Raw genomic sequence first — 21,629 nt, forward strand, 5'->3', positions numbered from 1 at the left:
CTCTTGCACATTTTTAAGCCTGTACTTTAAGAAAATAGAGCACATAGGAGATTCCCTATCACTTCCTGTGTCCTACCCCACGTTCTTCATTCCCCTCCAACTACTAAGAACTTCATTTCACCCGTGCTTGACAGATGAGCCAAAATCTCCCCATCACCTCCACCAAAAGCTGAATTCCTCCAGGTTCTGTGAAAATACAGCAGCACTACGGAGAACAGAAACCTGTAACTTCCCAGCAGCATTCTGTCCCAGATACCGGGCAAGTCCGTACGCGCCAGACCACCTAGGCACACCGATGGCTCCAAAAGCTTCAGAGCTTGTAATACGACCAACCTTTAAAAGAACTTCACTTCAGTGGTCCCTGTGCTCAGAAAATTACCAGTTTCCAATTCGCTTTACGATTTGTATCACCTCCACATCTGCCCTCAGCGCTCACTATCGTGTCTTGGAATTCCTGGGATAGCATCCACAGGCTACTCACTCACCGCAGGTGTGAACCTGTGCTATTACACTGCCAGGGGCAAACAGAACATTCTGACCACTTAATTCATGCTTATTTCCAACTCTGGAAACGATGTCCACATGTTTACCTTTCAAAGAATCAAATGAATCATTCTCCCCAGCAGCAAAAATCCAGAGATCCAATTCCTTCCAGAAATGGATGGAAAAATATATACAACTTAACAGGAGATTGAAAGCTAAAGATTCTATATACCTAGTTATTCCTGCTCCATATTTTTTTGAAGAAATGCATATAGCAAGTGTAAGAACAGATTTCATATTCGAACTATTGATACAGGTTTACACTGATCGGTGGCAGAAGAGGTTCTGAGCAACCGAAGGAAGGAATCATGGCTGGACTATACAATAAAAATCCACAAGTGCTTTTGCTCTTGAGTCAGCAACAAGACCAGACAAACTAGATTCACTCATCTAAGCAGGCAGCTTTTTATTTAAGATTCGGGAAACTTAGGACAGAACTCAAATGTAATAAAGAATTCACAAATGAAAACACCTCTGTAGAATTTTCTACACCTGTAGGGTTTATATGAAAAAGGAATCTAGAGCAGAGCTTGCAGAGATACAACTTTTACGACCACTCAGTTCCAATTTAAACACAAACTATTCTTCAGGATATGCTACTCACAACTACTTTTACATGGAACAACACTGGCATCCAGTGGCCAATTCAATTAATCACAGAAGTGAATGACTTCAGCTACCCTCCTGCACTACACTTTGGACTAGGAAGCATCACTTTATTTATATGAGACAATCTAAGTCTGGAGGATGTTCCAAAACATTTGCATACATCCGAAGTATTAACAAAAAAAAGTATTTATAAAAATGCACCTCTTGTAAAATAAATATTAATTTACCTGGTAACGCAGTGATGAAGTCCCGTTGTAACATGGGCTTCAAGTAAGAGTTAATATGTCCATGCTGATAGTGACACATTCGTGAAATAAGGTGTTCCACAAATTCAACTTGATCTGATTCAGACCACTGGTCAAAATATTTAATACACAAGTCTTTTTCCTTTTCGTAGTTTCCTTCTGATGGTCTTTTTCTTGAGACAATCACAGATGAAGTTCCATTACTTATCTGTTTTTAGAAAAGGAATATCAGTATTTAAATAGAAACAATAGGAACAGCTTTATAAGAACGCTCTCGAGGAAGAAAATGTGAGAAGATGCAAAGAAATAATCCACAGAATTAAATTTTAAAACACATTCCTAAAGTTATGAGTTAACATCATACGAATTTTATCTTTGATAGATAAAGATGAATGAAAGGACCTTGCTCATAATTCTAAGTTACTTCTTACACTGAAAGACTTCAATTCCCTCACACCTCTTATCATTTAAACAGCAAGGAGCTTAATTCTTCTTAGAGCAAACTTCTCCAGAATAAACCAGTGGTTTCTGCTGCATATTGCAGTTTGCCTGTACTGCATATTGCAGTTTGCCTCCACAAATGATTTAGACAGGTTCCAGCAGTTAAAATAATACACACTTAGAGACATACCAAAGTTGGGTATTAGTACTCTAATTAACACAAAAATTCAAGACCCTCACGTCAGTGTTGAACTGCTGGTCCATAAAAGAAAACTGAGAACGACATGATGTCAAGGGTTTGTTTTGTTTTTGAAAAACAGCTCATGTCAACATTGGGGACATCCACATAAAAACATCATTAAAATCCTGGGAGCTTTAGCTACAAATAAGGATGCTACAAGAAGAACACCCCAGGACTTACTGCTAATTAGTAAATCGAACCAAAGATTGATGCCAGGCTCTTCTGAGCCCTTCAGGAGACCGAGAGGGCTGCTGGGGAACAAGTGACAGCTCTCTGAAATATTCCCAAACTTCTTCAAAGCAAATTGGTTGCACCTCCTTGCCATGTGAAGGTGCTGAATTTTTCCTTTTAAATAACAGTCACGTGCTCAGAAAGGTTGAACTGTATTCCTAAGTATCCTTTGACGCAGAATCGTCCTTTCAAGGTCAGCACAAACTACAAAATCTGAGATGATCTAGTAATTTCTCAAGTGTTATTCACTGGCGTCATCCTTCACTTGAAGCCTGAGCTAATTTTAGGGTGATACAGTCAACTACATACAAGGATGATTATGCAGACACAGGATTTAGAAGTTTCTCAAAAGCAGGAACATATAAAAACATGCCAACTCTCCTTCTACGCAAACATTAGTCCTACCTGCCATAGGGTATTTTTCTTTGGAGACTCATCTTCATTCTGATCCTCCATTACTGACGTGTTCTAGGAAAAAAAAAAAAAGAATTATGACTTCAATTTTTTATTCGATGGCAATTCCTTGCTCTACAAGCACTATGAAAAAGCAAATCAATTGAACAGATGAAATTCATTTTCCCAGTGAACAGAATTATCAAAGATTTCTGGCCACAAAACCTGGGTATTATAAATAAATTCCCCTTTTAACTGACATGTTTATCAATTCCATTTACAGTAAAGATAACTCCCCAACCCCTCTTCAATTTCCTTTGACAGGTTTTCATGCAGCCTTTCAACGCTTTTCTCACTGGGAAATAAATTCACTTTCATCCTACTCAAGCCAAAGTAATTAAACCTGTCAAAGTAATCAACTAGCACTTTCTGCCAAAGTTAAATTGCACACGTCTAGTTGAAAAAAAAAAATAGAAAAAAAAAAATCACTGTACGCTACTTACATGCAACAGAATATGGATTTTTTTTTTTCCAGCTCTAGCTTACCACAAGGAGGAGGGACCGTTCTCTGCAGAACGTCTCTAATTCACTGCTACAGTCTGTGTCCTATAACCCCTGGCAGTCACCATCTTTCTTCACCCTGACTTAATTACAGTGCTCTCCCCACATCATAACTGCTCCTCCCTACTGTTTTCTTCCCTTTTGTTCCAGAACGAGATGTAACAATTCCTATAAACACTCAGCTGCACATGTTTCTTTTAGAGCTTACCTCGGGTTTTCAAGATCTTTCACTCATTTCTTCCCTTTTTGTTTTTTAATTATCTGCCCCCTTTTGCTGTCCATACCACAATTACCATCTCTTTCTACCTACTCACTGGTACCCCACACCAAAGCAATTACTGCTCATTTACTTCCCACCAGCCCCGTCCTCTCCATTATTCATGCCCAGGAGACACTGGCTAACTGGCAGAGGTCTATCATGAAAAACTGAACATTTTAAAACATTGTCTGTATTTATTTCAGCCTTCTTCCCCTCTCTCAGCTGTCTCAGCAGCAAGAGGAACAACGTGTTCAAGTAAAACACATGATGGAATAAATCACACAATTCCTTTACTCTTGCCATCACGGATTACGACTTAACCCCTTAACAACTACATCCAAGCACCATTCAAAACACAATTCCACCTCAAAAGCATTCACCGCTTCATCTCCTTCACCTTCTTGCATAAGGGATGTACCGTACCAAAACCAGAAGACTTGAAAAATTCACAGTATTGCCCCTACAGGCAAGCCTTCCTCCACCGCCTGACTACAGTGCTTTGTCTCAAGTTTACCCTTTTCTGCGTTGCAGTTAGCTATGAAAAAAAACCACGCAACACCCAGACAAAAGATTATATTATGGAAACCATGTCCACTGGGTGATGGGAAAACTCAAGTCTCTCTGATTACGACGCATGGAACAATGACAAATACAAGTCCAGGAGATGGCTAGTGAGGAATCCAAAATGGACAAAGGCAGTAAAGGTTTTGTGTACTCCGCAGGTACACGTATTTTAGTGTTTCTGGACATACATAGAACAGTAACACTGGAAAAGTAAACCACCCTTTCCTCATTGTCAAAATGACAGTCTCTTGAAGGCCATTCCAATTCTTCATAACTACACACTGTTCACAACCAGCGCGATCACCGATGTGCAAACGATGAGCGAACGACGCTTTCCCACCGCACGGTGCCACAAGAGGGAGCACAAATCAGCCGTACGCCTACTGGTACCCAACTGGCCCACACCAGCAAACATTACTCCAGGGAATTATTCAGGGGTTTTTTAAGTGTTATTTTAAATTTGAATGTGTAGAAATACTCATTACAGTGATTATACATTGTTAACAGTGTTCTCAATTACTATGTGCTTAAAAGAGTAAGGAACATCTCATCCCCTTCTGTAGCTGAAGGAAAAATATGTGCATTGATCCTGTGAGCTAAGAGCAAGAACAGGAACTCTCATTGAGAGCATCAAACATGGATGGCTTGGGTCAGCATATTGAGCAGAAATGCCACATTATATCGATTTAGTCCCAACCTAACCTCCCTTTGGTAGGTCATGGCGAGACTCCGCCATTGCCTTCTTCTGCTCCTTTATTGGGAAACGTCTCAGAGACCATTGCTAACTCCCTGGGACATAGGCTAAGAACCGTCTCCTAAATGTTACGTCTTTTCATTCTAGGAACACGTAATAAAACTACAGCAAAAGCAGCACTGTAACACAAAGTGTGCAAGAACACATACTTCACCAAAATGATCAGATTTCCACACTAGGCTACTGATTGCAGAGCAAGTTTTTTTGTCTTTGGTGTGCACCTACTGAATTCTACTGCGCCTCTGCTGCTGCCTAGGTAAAGAAAACTGGGCAGCAGACTTTAAGGAGATTCTACATCCTTGGCATGTCCACTGATACAAGGCAGAAGTAGGATGACTGCACTTCTCCTGCCCCTCTCCACTGTTCCCTCTTCCTTCAGAGCATCAGAGCACAGTCTTGGCTAAGAGAACAGTGTCTTAGATCCACAAATAGGCGACCTGGCACATGCAGTACTACTGCTGAGAGATATCTCCATGACCTCTCAACATCTGGGCCATAAATATGAGAGCAGACTACACGGATTGATTTTTAGGCTGGAAATTTAACATTGTATTTATGTAGTGAAGTGGGAAGCAGGTAGCTGCGTTAATGGTATCTGCTATGGCGTTTATTGCTTTTTCTCTCTTTTCCCTTCCCGAACTCACTCCACACTTTCCTATTATAGTTTAGGCCTTGAGGGTTCTTTCTACTCCCAAGTATATAGCTTGTTTTCTCTGTTAAATCTTCTCTTCCTAATAAATTGTCTCTACTTCTGTCTTAAATGCTTAATTTTTGGGGTTATTCCGCAGATCACACACATCCTAACTCAATGGATTTTACACATTGTACACAGACTCTAATGTGTCTCTAAAGCACTTAAGCCTACTAACTGAAGACTAAAAGATGACCGGTGGATCCTGTCCTGTTGTCTGGAAGAAGCAATTAGACAACTCTAATCTGTCCTGTACATCCACAGCACTTGGCAAAAGAAGAATTTCAAAATTCCTAACAGCTGGTGTCACTAGTCCTTGCTCGGGAAGGCCTCCAGCTCTTGTGCAAGAAGGAAGATAGGCATCTACAAGTTCAACTCCTCCCTTCATCATGCTGCTCCCTTCCCTCAACCTCTACCTTGGCGTTTACCCCACCCACCTTCCACATAAAGCTACCGTGCTGGCCGCCTCCGCAGTTTTCCCAAGCAACTTTAGAGTGGATTTAACACTGACTCCACTCCATTTTTCCCTGCAGCTCTGCTGCTAAACAGCATCAAGACCCGGTGCCAACGATGACCTCTCATTCAGTTACTCTGCCGAGGCCACGAGCCCCTGCAATACGACTGACCTGCACTTGCAGACTCTGAAAGAACAGGCTTGATTTTTTTATCCCCACAACCACAAAAGCCTAGCAGCTTCTTGCAGTGGAAGCGTAGCTTCTAAATACTGTCAATTAATCCTGTTTATAAGTTCACTTTTTCCAAGAAATTCTTGTTAAGTTGCTCACAGCTCTTGCAAAAGTAGAATGATATTTCCAACCAGCTGTCATTCCTTAATTAGTCAGCCTGGAATAAATGCTCTCCATCCCCTACTGGGAATGGCAGCAACGGCAAAGTGATAACAATGGGTCTAACATAGATGTTTTCCGTCGCCTTATGGTTGCTATAACCCAACCGAATAAAGTTACACTGAGAAAAGCCTCCGTCTTTATTTCCACTAACGGTAAAACCAGCAACGGCAGTAAAATTTACAAATTGCTCTACAAGCCGTAGAATTTTAAAAGCTTGTTTCCTGAAGATTTGCATCGCGTATTCCTCGCCTAGTTCTGCAGTAACTTCAAGCTTTCTTTAGTCTTTCTGCTCCATAACACCTTGAGCCTTTGGGCTTTCTGTGAGCTGCAGATGAACATGGCAAACAGGTTCAAAAGTTACTTGGGGAGAAAGAGGTACTGACAAGCATAATTACATAAAGCTCATTTACTTTGGAGATCATGAAAAGCTTCCAAAATAAAAACAACCATGAATGATCCCCAAAGGCAAAAAGTCTTGTAGGTATTACAAAACTTCATAAATTACAGTTTCAATGAAGATCCTCAGATACCCAGTAGCAACTAAAACTGGCGTCTCAAGCATAATTATTCCACATACGTATGGCTTTATGACATGAGGTGCAAAAGCACCGAAGTTTTTCGTAGATGAACGGCACTCAGCCTGCAAGGCTCATCTCGCTCATGAGATACACAAAAAAAAACCCAGCACCTTTTCCAGCAGAAATCTATCAAACCTAACCAGATTTCTACCATATTTCTGTTAGCTATAGGCAGGTAACGCTTGGGTTTGCACCATGCTTCAGGACTTGGGAGTGCCTTTAGTCACTTAATTGACTCTGAAGAAAAACAGCATGGTGCGGCTTTGTTCTTTAACCCAGTTTTAGTTCCAGTATCAAGAGAGCAATTACAGAAGTGATAGCAGTAATCCTGGGAACTGGGACAAGACACACAAGCAGCAGCAGTAGTACCTCGCAAGGCAGACAACATTGCTACGTTTCTTCGATGAGAAACTTTTCCCTACCAAAGAATGGATTCACAGGATACAAAGGATGGATGGACGAAGTTAGACAACAGCCGTGTTACCTTGAACAAAGAATAGCAGTCTTCGATTATTATATTTTCAGCCTTAATGAAAGGGAAAGTGATAGTAAACAAGAACTTCTATTTCCCACTACCTTTGAGACTACACTAGTAATTCTAATCTGAGTTAAAGATCAAGCCAAGTCTTTAAAAATCTGATTTTTGAGAAAACCTCCGCTCACTGGAAAAAAAGATACCAGGAAATGTCCATTAAAATTACAAAATAAGCAAAACTAATCAAAACAGTTCAGCTAAACAGGCTCTGATCTCCTTTAGTCAATCACATCTACATCTGCCTTTCGAGAAGCTGAAGAAACGATTAAAAAATAACTAATACATACTTGGATACCTTGAAGTGAAACACAGCAGATTAAGCTCGAGCTCTGTATACTCAACTTGCCTTCTGAAACCAGCTCTGCCAGCACAAGGATTGAAGGTATTAATTACACGTTCACCCAGAGGAGGAGAGGAATCCACCATCCTAGGTGACAACTGGACCACATCGGTAAGGAAGAAAGCTGGGGAACCATCTCTACCATCTAAAAGCGATGAGCATGTGTCCCTCATGGCTTCCTGCTTCTAATATAGCCAGAAAACCCCGAATGGTTTAAAGCATTTCAAAATGAATGCAAGCCTCTCCTTAGGATGTAATAGTCACCACTTTCTAATCCAGGAACCTCTTAAACAGTGTTTATTAACAACATCTTGATACTTGATCAGGGGTAGGAGGGTATTTTCTTCTTTTAACTACTGAGAAACTCTTAATAAAAATATACTGTAGCACAAACACTAAACGAAGTTGGAGAAGCGCTAACTTAAAACTGCGTAAGACGTGAATCAACTCTTCTCACAGCAAGGACCAAATCCCTTACTTACACAATCTGTATATAGCAGTCTGCAAAGAAATGCAGAAAATACTACAGTGCTTCCAAATGTCAGGTCAGAAATAGGTGGCCGCTGACAAAGTGCACTTATCCCAACCACTGCAAAGATTTATCACTTCAAAAAATTTCTTCAGAAGCATAAGCCATAGGCTATATACAGAGCAACAACATGAAAGATTCCCGTATCGAAGGAGTAAGCATAAAAAGGTATAGACAGTTATTCAAATCTGGGCAATAAAGACGTTTGGCTTCACAAAGACAACAGCACCAGCAACAACATAGCTCCAGCTACGGGTTTAACCTCACTCACGTTGCCTATAGAAAAAGGTTCCTTGCAATATTTCTCCATTAATTATGTAAGAAAATGAAATACACCTTTTTTTTTTAATTTAGTGAGATAATCATACCTTTACGCGGGGGGGGGGGGGGGGGGGGGGGGGGGGGAATCCCTTGAGAAAAGTAGAAAATAGAGCCCACGGCCAAATGATTTTTCCAAATACAGAGTTTCTGAAAACATTTGATGGTAGATAAACTCAATCTACTGTCCACAGTCAATATAAAGCACTTTGAAAACAAAACTCTAAGCTTAATCAAGTTAAACTTGATTTAGTTTTAGGTCGTCCTCCAAGGAGCAGGGAGTTAGACTCGATGATCCTTATGGACCCCTTCCAACTTGAGATATTCTGTGATTCTAACTTGAAAGTTAACTCTGCTGACCATGGACATGTTTATATTTGACATCTGTACTAGTAACTGCTTGCTTCAGCTTAAACTATTTATGTAAGCACTAGGGATCTGCACAAATTAAGCTCAATACGCTTCATTTCTTACCTAACTAGCTATTCTCCCAGTTGCCAGGTTTTATTTTAGTGTAGTTATTGCTGGAAGTTCAAACAAAAATATATTGAAATACTAAAAGAGTCTACCAAGATCCAACAGCTGAAGGCAAAATTAGAAAAAAAAAAAAAACCCTCATACTGAAAACAAGGCGTCATTTTTATTTGGCCTCCGACTAACCACCAAGAAGTTTACAGAAAGATTGGGTAAATTCAGTACCGGCAGACAGTTATCCAGTTTGTGTGTAAAGTTTCCAAAAAAAAAAAAAAACAGTGTAGTTTGACAACAAGTTGTAGGTGTCATGTTTTTAAAAGACACCTAATGCTTTTACACACCCAGTTTGACACCTCTCAAGGGCCTACTTTTAAGGAAGTTTTGTCCAGATCAGTAAATCCCCAAAAACCAACATTGCCTGCTCCTGTCTCTCTGTTCAGAGAGACATCTCAAGTCATTCTTCACCTAAATGTTCCAGAACAGTTATTTTTGCAGGTTCAAAAGAATACGAGCAGGTACTAAACAGATTATCTTGTTTACTAACTAATGCTTTGATGACTGGCAATTAGTACCACTATTGTAACTTTGTTTCCGAAGTATCAGTCTTCACCTTAACCTCTTTATACAATCAATTTGCTGATCTTCCGTAAATACGCAGCTGCGTATCTTTTAATATTCCGTATGTCTGACTTAGCGGGAAGTTAATTTTGGAAGTCAGATCGGCGTGGGCTGCGTCCACAGAGACCTAAACTACGTAACTTGTTTTTAAAATGAAATTATACAGGAAAATGATCAGCAGTTCAGAATGACTATTCTGATCCAATTCCACAAAACACTAAGGAAGGGCTCCGGCTCCACCACAGCGCTTTTGGTGATGGCACATCCCTTTAACAGGCAGTTGTATGCACAAACTGCAGTCTGAAACTACTCCGCAGAGCAGTTCGTTTGGTAATTCATACCCCAACCTGCAAAGCACAACTGCCGATGAAGTAAGAACCGTAAGAGCAAAATCACCCTGCTGGCTTTTAGAACTTCAGAAGTAGTATAATACAGATTCTCATAAAGATTAATATAAAAAATAATATTCACTGATTAAACTAGCAGTCAATTTAGGTTGTAATGAGAAACAAAAAAAAAAGTGCTACTTTTGTCCAAGGTACCAGCCATTTTCCAGCATGCCTGTATTTCCACTCAGCCAACTGACTAGGAAAAAAAAATACAGCATCACAGAATCATTCAGGTTGGAAAAGACCTGTAAGATCATCAAGCCCAACCATCACCCCAACCCCACCATGCCCACTAAAACATGTCCCGCAGGGCCACGTCCACACGTTCCTTGAACACCTCCAGGGATGGTGACTCCACCACCTCCCTGGGCAGCCTCTTCCAGTGCTTCACCGCTCTCTCCGTAAAGACATTTTTCCTCATATCGAGTCTAAACCTCCCCTGGCGCAACTTGAGGCCATTTCCTCTCGTCCTGTCGCTTGTCACTTGGGAGAAGAGACCAACACAATTACTGCAACCCCAAGAGCCATCCGGTGTTTTCAGCAGCAGGTAAAGTTTCTAAAATTAGATGGGGAGGATGCTTTGATCCATCAGCCAATTCAAGTTCTCCGTGGTTGGGGCTTTTTTTTTCTTTTTTAAATATCTAATAGCTTATTACTTCTTAGGGGCGGACTTCCCTCAACAGGTACTGCGGGATCGGGTCTCCTTGCGTAACTGTTTCAAACACACCCTAACTCTCATTTCATTTTCGGAGTGTCTGGAGTAAAAAGTCAGTAATCAAAACCCACCTGTATCCATCCTATATTAATACGTTGTATTTACAAGGACAACGAGTACTGAATTGTGTAATTGTAGCAATTTGATGACTCATCCCTGCACCATTCCGAGCACCCAAGCACGAAGGCTTGCAAACCTTGCACATCATGCAAACAGTATCGCTGAATACAAGTACGTTGAGCCCCACATATATATATTTTAATCACTTTCTGCCTGCCTGCCCCTCAAAACAGAAAGTACTAGTTTTAAGCAGAATCAGCTTACAAAAAAAATGGGAAATGCCGTTTTAGATTCAGCTAGGCAAGGTTTGGGGGCTACGTTGAGCCTTGCTGTAACGTTTTTCACAATGCCTACTTGCTCAGCTCAAGCTGGTAGTTGAATAAATTTGGAAGAAATAATAATAATAATAATAATATCATCATCATCATCATCATCATCATCTTAGGTTGTGAAAGAGCATCCAGTGGGAAGGGGCAGCCACCAAGTCTTACCGTCTGCACCTGAGGCTTACTGATCATATTTTATTTCAGATGAAAACTGGCTTTATTTTCTAAGCAGCTGGACTCCGCAGCTCTTTCCCAGCCTAATAAGAGGTTTAATTATACCTTCAGCTTACAAGTGTTGCTTGTTTTTCAGCTGTCTCGGTTCATGCCTTTAACTATACGGTCACTCAGCCTTTCTTGGCAGATACTGGATGCGTGCAGTACATAAGCAACCCACATTCTTGCCCACAGCAGAAAAATCTCAATATTTAAATAGTATATTACAGCAGTCATTAGGCTTATCATTGATATCGCTGCAAATGGTTGCGATCACTTTCCTAAAAACATTTCTGAACTAACTTTCGCAGCTCTAGACTAGGAATATCCCAAAAGAGAAATCTTCCCCGCCTGGAAATAATAATTTGAACAGTAAAATGTTTACATCGGTAACATCAGAAATATGGCTACGACAAACTGGCTGTAGAAAGGCACACAGACACTAGGAGCAAGGTAATGGTTTTCTTTTCATTTTTTTTTTTTAATTAAGAGAAGTTACCTCAAGTTCTCAGCTACAATTACTATTATTGGTTTTACACTAACAATATTGCTAATGGTTCATCTAATTATTTTTCCAAATAAACCTATTTAGGTAGAACCTATTTGCACTTCTAATCTTAACGCATCACAAAGTAAAACCAGTTCTTCCTCTGTACATTTAAGACTCAAGGGAAACTTCAAATCGTGTTACCTCTACAGTGAACTCATCGAAAGTACTGAAGTAAATGCAAAAAGTTTTCAGAGCTTCCCCTGCACCACGGACACTCGTCCGGCACTACATACTTGGTCAGACCATTTGCATCTACAACTATACCAAGAGCTACCCTAAATAACTGGATTTTGTTAGGCAGTTCAGAGGATTAGATATGTCAAGCTTTTTTTCTTTAAATAATGGAAACATGAAGCAGTATTTACTATTCGAGAAACTGCCTCAATACTAGTAAAGAGCCCCTTTAGCTTTTATTTCCCATATAAAGAAAACATCACAAATGAAAACTCGAGGGAAAAATACTGGGTGTCACGATGATAACTTTTCTTCCTTCCAGAGCAGATGCAAAGAAACCTCTTCACGTTCGGTCATCTATCCATTTATAGGACTTGTAAAAGGAAAACAAACTATTTAGAAAGTTGCGTTTCACTGCTGACTGCTCAAATTAGTACACCCATCAGAACCACTTTCACCGAGGAATTCAAGCACACAAACCACAGCTGACTTCAAGGACTCCATAAGCAGCCAAGACATTTTAGACCTAACTGATGCATCCCTACAACACCCTATTTCTACATTAATACTCACGTTTCAAAGCCCTGAACCAGCTTGCGCACATCTCCTACAAGCCAAGTACTTCAAACGGAGTATCGTTTCCAAAAGGGTTGGCACTGTGTGGACCCCCCGAGTCAGGTGCAAGGCAAAATTCAAATTACGCTTCACGCTGTACAACGCTGTGTACAAAAGCTCTAAGTTGTCCATTTTTCTCCGCATTGTGTTCCTGGGTAAACAAGGCAGAAAACACACTGCTCTCCCCTATACAATTAAAAAGCCCGTTAACAGTATTTCAGATTAAAGGTAGGATAAGTAACATCTCAGAAGCAAATTTCAGGCTAAGCTAGTAATTAGATGGCTTCAGGTTCATTAAAAATAAATTAGCCTATGTTAAGATTAACTACATTTGCAACTTGGCTGCCTGGTGCAAAGTTAAAATACTTCAAGGGTTATTCCTAGATTCCCAGGGGGAATTTAGGTTCAGATCTCTGCTGCTGGTTCCATGTGAAACCAGCTCTGCCCAAATTTAGTTACCTCAACGTGCCGGCCAGAAGACCCTCAACGCAAAGGTGTCTGAAAAACTGGATGAAGGACGGGACATTAACGGGCATCAGAAATACGGACACTGCAGGCAGTTAAAGATCCGGAGCATTAAGCCATTTTTTCAAAACCTGATCCTTTTTTTTTTTTTCTCATATCCACTCCCACTTAACACATGCACTGATGCTTATTACCTTTTTCTTCCTCTAAGACCTAGAAAAGATCCACAGCCCTTTAACCCTCAACCAAAGCAATAAAATGGAATAGAAGGAAGAGAAGCAGCGGACGTGCACTTCCAGCTTGAGAAAAGTGGCTGAGCAACAAGCACGAATACCACGTATCGAAGCACACAACTGAAGAGTAATTTAAAAATAAGCAGCTACAAGCCCACAGCCACAAATTCACTGGCATTAAATGCTAATACACTAGGACTGGAGAAGCAAAAGAAGCTGTAAGCGTCGATTAAACATTGAATACTTTTCTCCACGTATGCCTATGTATTTTCTCTAATTTTTCTAAGAGCAGATTGTGGCACTTCCTTCCTCTACATCCCTCCTTGCTTTCCCTGGCCACCAGAACTACATCAGAATTTATTCTCATTCTTTGGTTTTTGCTCTTCCCCAAGGATCAGCAAAAACTTTAACCAGATTTTGAAGAGGTTTCTATACATTTTTTTTTTCTGTAAAAGTTATTAAAAGGTTACTCAGAAACACTGAGGAGTCTGAAATAATAAAATCGCAGTAACCCTCCATTATTTGTCTTTTGCAAAATAGAAGGTATTCGCACCCAAAAGAAATACAGAAAAAGTAGCCACCACAATAAAACTGAAGCCTACAACCAGTCAGCTACTCCAAGAAAGAATTGCATGCTGGTTTAAATCCAGTTTTCTCCTCCAAAGATGTATGGCAAAGTATTCCAGATTTGGCAACTCATTAAACTGTATCAAACCTTCATAACTATTCAGGAAATCCTGATCACTCATTAATTGCCTGAAACACAATCTTTTGCTTATACACAATTTCAGTGTGTTTTTGTAATCTGCTGATATCCAAGCAACCGAAAGCCTGGAGAGAACCTTATCTCAAAAAAGGCTGTGGACTAACTCCAGCTAAAGAAAGACGCCTTCGGTAATAGGAGATGTAAAAAAATACCCAACTCATTTTTTCAAATATCCGCTCAGCCTCGCCTGGGGTTAGCCAGACACTCTGCACTCGAGTGCTGATTTCATCTAGATATTAAAAGGAATGTGTAAGTGCATAATTTAGATTTCACACGATTTATATAACGGATGTCTAAATGCTCCTGACCTGTAAGGCCAGCGCCACTTCTCCCTACAACTTCAAGTTACAGTTGATTAATACAAAAAACCCGCATTATTGTAAGACTACAGAAAAGGATTTGAGAACGGGAGGAACAGTTGCCCAATGTCTCAGGTTCCTCTTTTTGGAAGATTATTTTTAATCCGTATCACATCAGTGACTGACTTTACGTTACGGCACACCATCTTTGCGCTGGCGTAAATGAAAGGCGGCAAGCTGTTGCACGGGGCAGCAGATCGAAAAGGCAGGGGACAACCGAAACCAACGTATTGTGCAACGAAGCCTTGAAACCAAAGCTGTGACCACTGCAGCGTGCCAGCGATCACCTCCGCACTTTCTGAAGACAGCTGGGTTTGATGTCACTTCAATAGGAAAACTGCTATATGGTTCTTTTACTTCTGAACAAAAGGACAGCATTAAACAAAGTGCCAGCTATGGTTTCCGTGGCCTGATCTGGAATCTGAAATGGCTTTTGCCTCCAACAAACGGCTTTGAAGGCTAACTTTGAAGCTAGCAGGGCTCAAAAAGAATTCAGTAGATACTGAAGGGTACTACAGAAGTCTCTAGAGTAGAGTGATGACAATCGCTTAGCACCAGGCATCCCGCTTTTTTACTATTCAGCTACTGAATTCAAAGGCATTTGGCCTAATTCTTATCATTTTTCCCAAAACACACACTTACACATAAGCTTGAGACTTTCAGATTACATTTGCTTCAGCAACCTGAGCTTACATCTACAGAACTGTATGTGAATTCCTGTAACGCTACGGTAAATATTTTTCCGCTATTCTACGCCTTGAATAAATTCTCTAGTTCAAGTATCTTCAAAAGCAGACAAAAGTACTCCGATTTTCAAAGTAAGTTCAAGTATGCATTCAAGCCCTGCAATCATATATCTACAACTTTAAAGGTATCTTCACTTGATCCTTAAGTCATTTTTCAAGAAGGGCGTTTAAACATTAGCTACTGAGTATCTCATACAGAGAGAACTTTAAAAGTCCCCTGTCATACATTAATAAATTGTTTTTAAAATTCTTTTTCTTTTTTTTTTTACTATTATCTGTCAAATTTAAACTTCTCCTTGAATGCAGGGCCCTAATCCATTTGGTACAATGACATTTAACAGTTACAACAAGCAAATTCCTTGACTGGAATTTTTCAATTCCGAGTCTCTATGCAGGAAAAACAGCTGAAGTGTCCACAGACCTGTCAAAAGATGTTTGCATTGATACACTTTAGAGTAAATATTTAGCAGTTTCTTTATTCAAAAATAACATAAAAAGTGGAATAGATGCATAAGAACAGGTTTAGAAGCGTAGTTCAGATCATCCCTAAAGTCTGGCCTAATAATTGTATCAAAAATTGTGTGTGAACTTGAGGAATGAGAAAAACATGTAAAATTAAGAAGCAAAGAGTTCAGCTGAGAGCCTCTAAAAACACCCGTGCAATGCCACTGAACAGAATTCAATACTTACAAAGTAAGTGAAAAGGTTGGGATGAAGATGACCTGTTATTTCTCTAGGGCAACAACGTCAACTCAAAACTCCTGACGTATCTTGCCCGAAGCACTGGGAGACCATCCTGTGCCACAAAGTAATGCCCTTCCATAGCGGGGCTTTACAAATGTGACTATTTTGCCATAGAAATATTACGCAAAGTAGTAAAAGCTCTTGGTTATAGTTCCTTCTTTCTCTGCTGTACCACTTCTTCCATGCTTGACAGATGGGTATTGGTGGAATATGCTCAGTCCTGCTGTTGGGTTTGCAGACAGCTGTCCTATCCTTGACTCCGATGCCTCCTTTGATTTATCTGGATTCTATCACCATTTCAAAGGATCACAAAAACCGAACCACCTATGTGAGGACTCTCATATGCCACAGCCTCCAAGACCTACAGAGCAACTCAGCGGATGAAAACGAAGGAAGCCCAGGGAAACCGAGGAATGGCCTGTCTGCTAAGCACCCCGGGAACTTTTCGCGCCGAGAGAATAAATGTCCTTAGGATGATGACTCCTAGCGTGGAATTATTAATATCGGCAAAATCATTGCTAACACGGGTATCAAGACTGCTGCTTAATTCGTCACAAGCAAGGGATCTGATCCTCCTGCCCGTGACGTTTCTGGTAAGAAGCCTGCCAGTGCTGTGTGAATACACTGCACAGACGTAATTTCAACCTTAGCGGGAAGTATTTCATTATATTTTTCGGTTTCCTTGAAAATCCTTCCATGAAAGATAGACCAAACACCTGCAAGGAAGAAGACTATATGACATATACCTGGAACAGACTGTCTTGCATTTCCTTTTCCTCCTAAGAAAGATTTCACTCCCTCCCAGCATAAGCATGGCACTACTAGAAGGCAGGCAGAGAGCAAGGCACATTACCTAGCAAATTTCTTTGCACCGTAACAGGATGAGGCGGAAAAAAAAATCCTCTTTTCCAAAAGAGGTTGAGAAAGCATCAGCACAAAAGCGTGGCTAATAAAATCTCTCCACTCAAAGATGTAGTCTTCTGCAGATGCATTGTAAGAGGTATCAGGAATAACAGCTCCCGCCCGCTTCTTGGGAAGTATCTTAAAGGTAGTGTGATTGTGTTAGCTTTTGTGAGGAACATAAATTTATATTTGAAATGATGCTCATCTGTTGCAGCTATAAGCAATGGCTCTGGATTTACTGAAGCAAGGTCTAGTATCTTGTGTGGATGCATGAATCCATCGCAAAAAACTGTACTCGCCTCCTTAGGGACATATCCTTCCCAGTCTGAGAGACGACAGGCTGTGATCTCTAAATGGCACAAGAGAGAAACCCTAGCAAAAGGCAGGCTAGCAAGTGATCCAAAGGCGTAAGGCCCGGATCTCTACTCACACGCTACTTTTTCTACGTTCGGAAGTCCCTTCTGCAGCAGACAGCAGCTTAGTGAAATATCTCAAGAGGGAGTCGTATCACCACGTCCTCCTAATCTCTATCATAAAGATTAAGTCAATTACTAACTTTTGAATACTGGCAACTTCTGAAGAAAAGACAAAGGTGAGAGAACTGCCCATCAACCAGCAGCGACAAGTGGAATAACTTGAAAAGCTGTTTAGAAAGAGAACCAGGCTCCTGAAAGGAGTCTCTCTTCTGTTCAAGCAAGCTTGCAGCTTGGGGATGACAGTTGCCATCCTTAGCGCTCTCTAAAAACTGCTGAAAACAACAAAGCCTCAAAAAAAAAAAAGCACTGTTACGTATTAAGTTCTTTATACCAGCAAAACCAGCTATCCCACAGCAGAAAGGTTGTGGTTGGCAGCACTCAAGCAGCCCCACCCTGGGGAAGCCACTGCAGATGACCCCAACCTGCAAAGCGGTTTCGCAGGCTGCCTTTCGCCTCCCAGCCCGCAGTCGCCATTTGCTGCACGCTTACCGCTGCCCAGAAGGAACAGAACCGGACCCGTTCGGCAGAAGCCCCAGTCAGCGACAAGTGACTGACGTACGTCGTGTCTGGGAAAAATCAGGAACCAAAACTTACGGATATTTAGTCCATTTGCCAGTCTTCTGACATCACGGAACACACTTCTGCTCCTCAGCTAAGGAAACTAAAGAGGAAGAGCTCTGGTTTGTAGCTCAATACCAGCTCGCTGGCTGAAGTTTAAAGTAATCTAGTAAGTAACTACTCTCTTCTACTTAAAAATAAACAATATGAATTGACCCAATACAGAGGAGGTCTCTCTTCTTGCCCTTAAGAAAGAACAGGCTTAGTTAATAATTAAAGTCATAGAACTGAAAGCACTCAGATACACAAAGGATGATAGAAAAAAAAGTGCTTATCATAACACTTTCTTTCAGATAATAAATCACGCTTAGAAAAAAAAAAACAATCCCTGCATTTTACATTTACTTATCCCATTGGTGTCTAAGCCTAGCAACAAAAGCCATGGCCACACCATCAGGAAGCACCACAACAAGCCGCTGCCACCGTAAGAGACTGCAGCCAGAGCTGTACTTGGCTCTCGTGAGACCGCATCAGAGTACTGGCCCCAGTTTTGGGCACTCCACTACAAGAAATACACTGGGATACTGGAGTGTGGTCTGGCAGAGACCACCAGGATGGCTGAGAACTGGAGCACAAGAGAAAAAAAAAATAAAAGGGTAAAACGCGACATTACCCTTTGCAAAATACTCGCAATATATGCAACTAACACCAAATTGCGCTGTCACGTCAGTCCTCAGAGCCTGCAACACACACACATACCAAGAACTAAAAAAAGGATTTTATGAGAAACTGCTGAAAACAAAATCCAAACTGCTATTAATTTTGAGAGGAGACTTCAGCTTCAGCCAGAAGAAACAACAATACTGGGAAGCGCTGCTGCTGATTAACAGAGGGAAAACTGGACGTTTTTACATCAGATCTACAAACTGGGTAATTCAGCCCATCTCACTGCACAAAATGGTAATTCAGCCCATCTCGCCGCACAAAATGGCAACAGGCCTGCTGCATGGATATCTTTTATTGCTTCTACAATACCACACTTAGTTCTAAAGCTTTCCGTCTCAGAAAGAAGTCTGTTTAAAATAGAGGGACAAGCACAAATATCTCAGATATTGGAGAGAACATTCTGTTCCTTTAAAAGGAATCAAATACACATTTCTTTTTAATGGACCTGTTGGACTGTTTCCAAAAAAGAAATGGTAACAGTCCCACTGTTTTGAGGCAAAATACCAGAAAACATGTCAAAGAAGTATTTGTAAATTACTTCAAACCTAACAGAAGAAGCAAAGCAGTTGTCTGGCTATGACAACTCATTTTAACAGCTGCATAGAAGAGTAACATTTTCAAAAGGATGCAGACTACACAGCGACAGGCTATTCATCATTTTCCGATTTGTGATTTCATGCACCGTAGGAAAAGGTTTTAGCAGAATGCATCTACTGCACTCGCTGTCATTTTAAGAACGCTGCTTCACGTCTGCGTCTGAATTTGTACTGCGAAAATGACGGTACCGCTATAAAAAAAGATGCTGAAGTTTTCATGTCAATAAATCAGAATTTAGTTTTCAAATACAATTTTTTCCAACTATAGTTTCCGTCGTTGTACTTCCTTCTGGTATCCGAATAGAAACGTCAACCAACAGAAGCTCAAAATTAGTAAAGAATAACAAACAGAAGCTTAAGCAAGTTAATGCTAAATGGTCCCTTATCAATAAATAGAAAGATAAACTTCCTTCTTTGTGCCCCAGCTCAGCTGTGATAGCACTGAGATTCCTTGTCGCCAAGAAATAATTTCCTTTGCAGGGAATGCTATTGTAAGGAATAAATATTAAAACCCTAATGCTCCAGAACTCCACTTGCCACTGGCAGATAGTAAGTTCTTCTGAACAGTAATAAATTATGAATTGGCCAATCCAAAAGGCTTTTAAAGACCATGTTTTTGTGAAGACAGCTTCCAGTTACAGAAAGGAAATCAATACACTCCTGTCTTAATCTATAAGCAGGAACAACACTGGCAAGAACTAAGTCAATGTCACCTTCCTACTGCTTGCCCATCACCAGGACACGTGGTGTACGAATGAAAACGCTGACGACGGAAAACCTGTAGAGCTGGACATCCCATTGCGCAGAAGTCAAGGATAAAGGAGAGGTAAAGCGAAGAGCGCTATCGCAAGCCTACTGACCGCCGGGCGAACAGGCTGGGAGGAGTCAGGGTAGCTTCAAGTCTGAGAAAGCCACTACGTGAGTTATAAGATCTGGTCTCTGGAGGAACAAGTCAACTTCTCGCTCTGGAAGCGAGGAGCTCGTGGTTCCTGTCGTGAATCAGTGATCTGTTAAAGCTTCCAAGCTACATAAACCATGTGAACGGAAAAGGAAGAGCAGGACACTACATACAATTAAGCTGAAAATTTTAAGGACAATAAATGGAAAGGTGTAGGAAAACCCAACATGTTGGGGGTGTAAATAAGCAAGGCAAAACCTGAGCACAGTTTTAGAAGAGATACGCTGTGATCTCTTTAAAAAAGTCAAGGAAAAGTGTAAAAAAATACAAGGAAGAAACAGTTGGTTGAGCAGTATTTGGTTACTAGGTTAATTTCATTACATCTATCTAGCAATTTATTCCCCAAGCATTATTTCATCACATTGTACATTATGCAATAATTCAAAGCGCCATTTGAGTACTTATCTTCTGTTGCTTAATGATTAGGCTTCAATTCATGCTGGAGATGTTTAATTACAGAACTAGGAACACTGGACGTTTCTCTTTGCGTGACAGCGCTGTTGGAGCTATTTTCCAAATCAGCGTGACAAAATATTTTCAAGATCACTGCAACGCTTCATGAGGATGAAGCTATGGAAGGTGACGTATCCATACGGTTGCATTACACAACTGGTAATAGAACCAGTTTCTCTAAACACCTAAATAAGAGACCGGTATGCTTTTAATCTTGCAGTCAAATCCATATCAAAGAGAGGATGAAAACAGTAGCTATTTGAATCCAAGTGTGCTCCTTGATACAAAAACATTATTAAAGATAATTAAGTAGTTAAAAATAAGGCCTCGGAATCTATAGTAGTTTCAAGTATTATGAACTGGCATTTAATATATGCTTTTCAATGCAACAATAACAAGTGATAGTAAGTGCCAAGGACTTTATTCCCAAACAATATTAATTATGCTGAATATCAGACTAGATGAGAGCAAACTTCAAGTACCACAAACAGGAATAAATATTTTTTAATAAGTTCTCTCTCTCCTCTCTCCATTCACTAACAGCTCACAGAATGCAAGAAGTATTTCTCCAGTAAGCTACAGGAACTATGAAGGTATTCTACCGCGTGAGAAAAAGCACAGAATACAAAACCAGATTAATTGTGGAGAATTGGAACACTACCTGCAATCCACTGGCATCAGAGGATATTTGCTTAAATGTTACAGCTTGATTTTAGAAGCGCCTAGCTAAGTTTTATGATTCCTAACATCATTATGGAAAGGCAAGAGTAAATCTAATCTCTGCTTTCTTCTTTTAGACTGGTGGTAGATTACTCTTGAAGCCTAAATGTTT

General features: G+C 40.5%; 1 protein-coding gene across 3 annotated transcripts in view; it reads right to left on the reverse strand.

The window, feature by feature from the left end:
• The window catches only part of FBXW11 (F-box and WD repeat domain containing 11), a 77,464-nt gene that overhangs the window by 35,013 nt on the left and 20,822 nt on the right, over positions 1 to 21,629 (reverse strand). For all 3 annotated transcript variants that reach the window (XM_059825136.1, XM_059825137.1, XM_059825135.1), the window contains exons 2-3: positions 2,716 to 2,778; positions 1,380 to 1,605 (exon numbers count right to left, since the gene is read on the reverse strand). In XM_059825136.1, the coding sequence (XP_059681119.1) occupies positions 1,380 to 1,605; positions 2,716 to 2,778 (289 nt within the window). The remainder of the gene's footprint in view (positions 1 to 1,379; positions 1,606 to 2,715; positions 2,779 to 21,629) is intronic.

Source organism: Gavia stellata, chromosome 16 (assembly GCF_030936135.1).
Source record: "Gavia stellata isolate bGavSte3 chromosome 16, bGavSte3.hap2, whole genome shotgun sequence".
NCBI classification, from domain to species: Eukaryota; Metazoa; Chordata; class Aves; order Gaviiformes; family Gaviidae; genus Gavia; species Gavia stellata.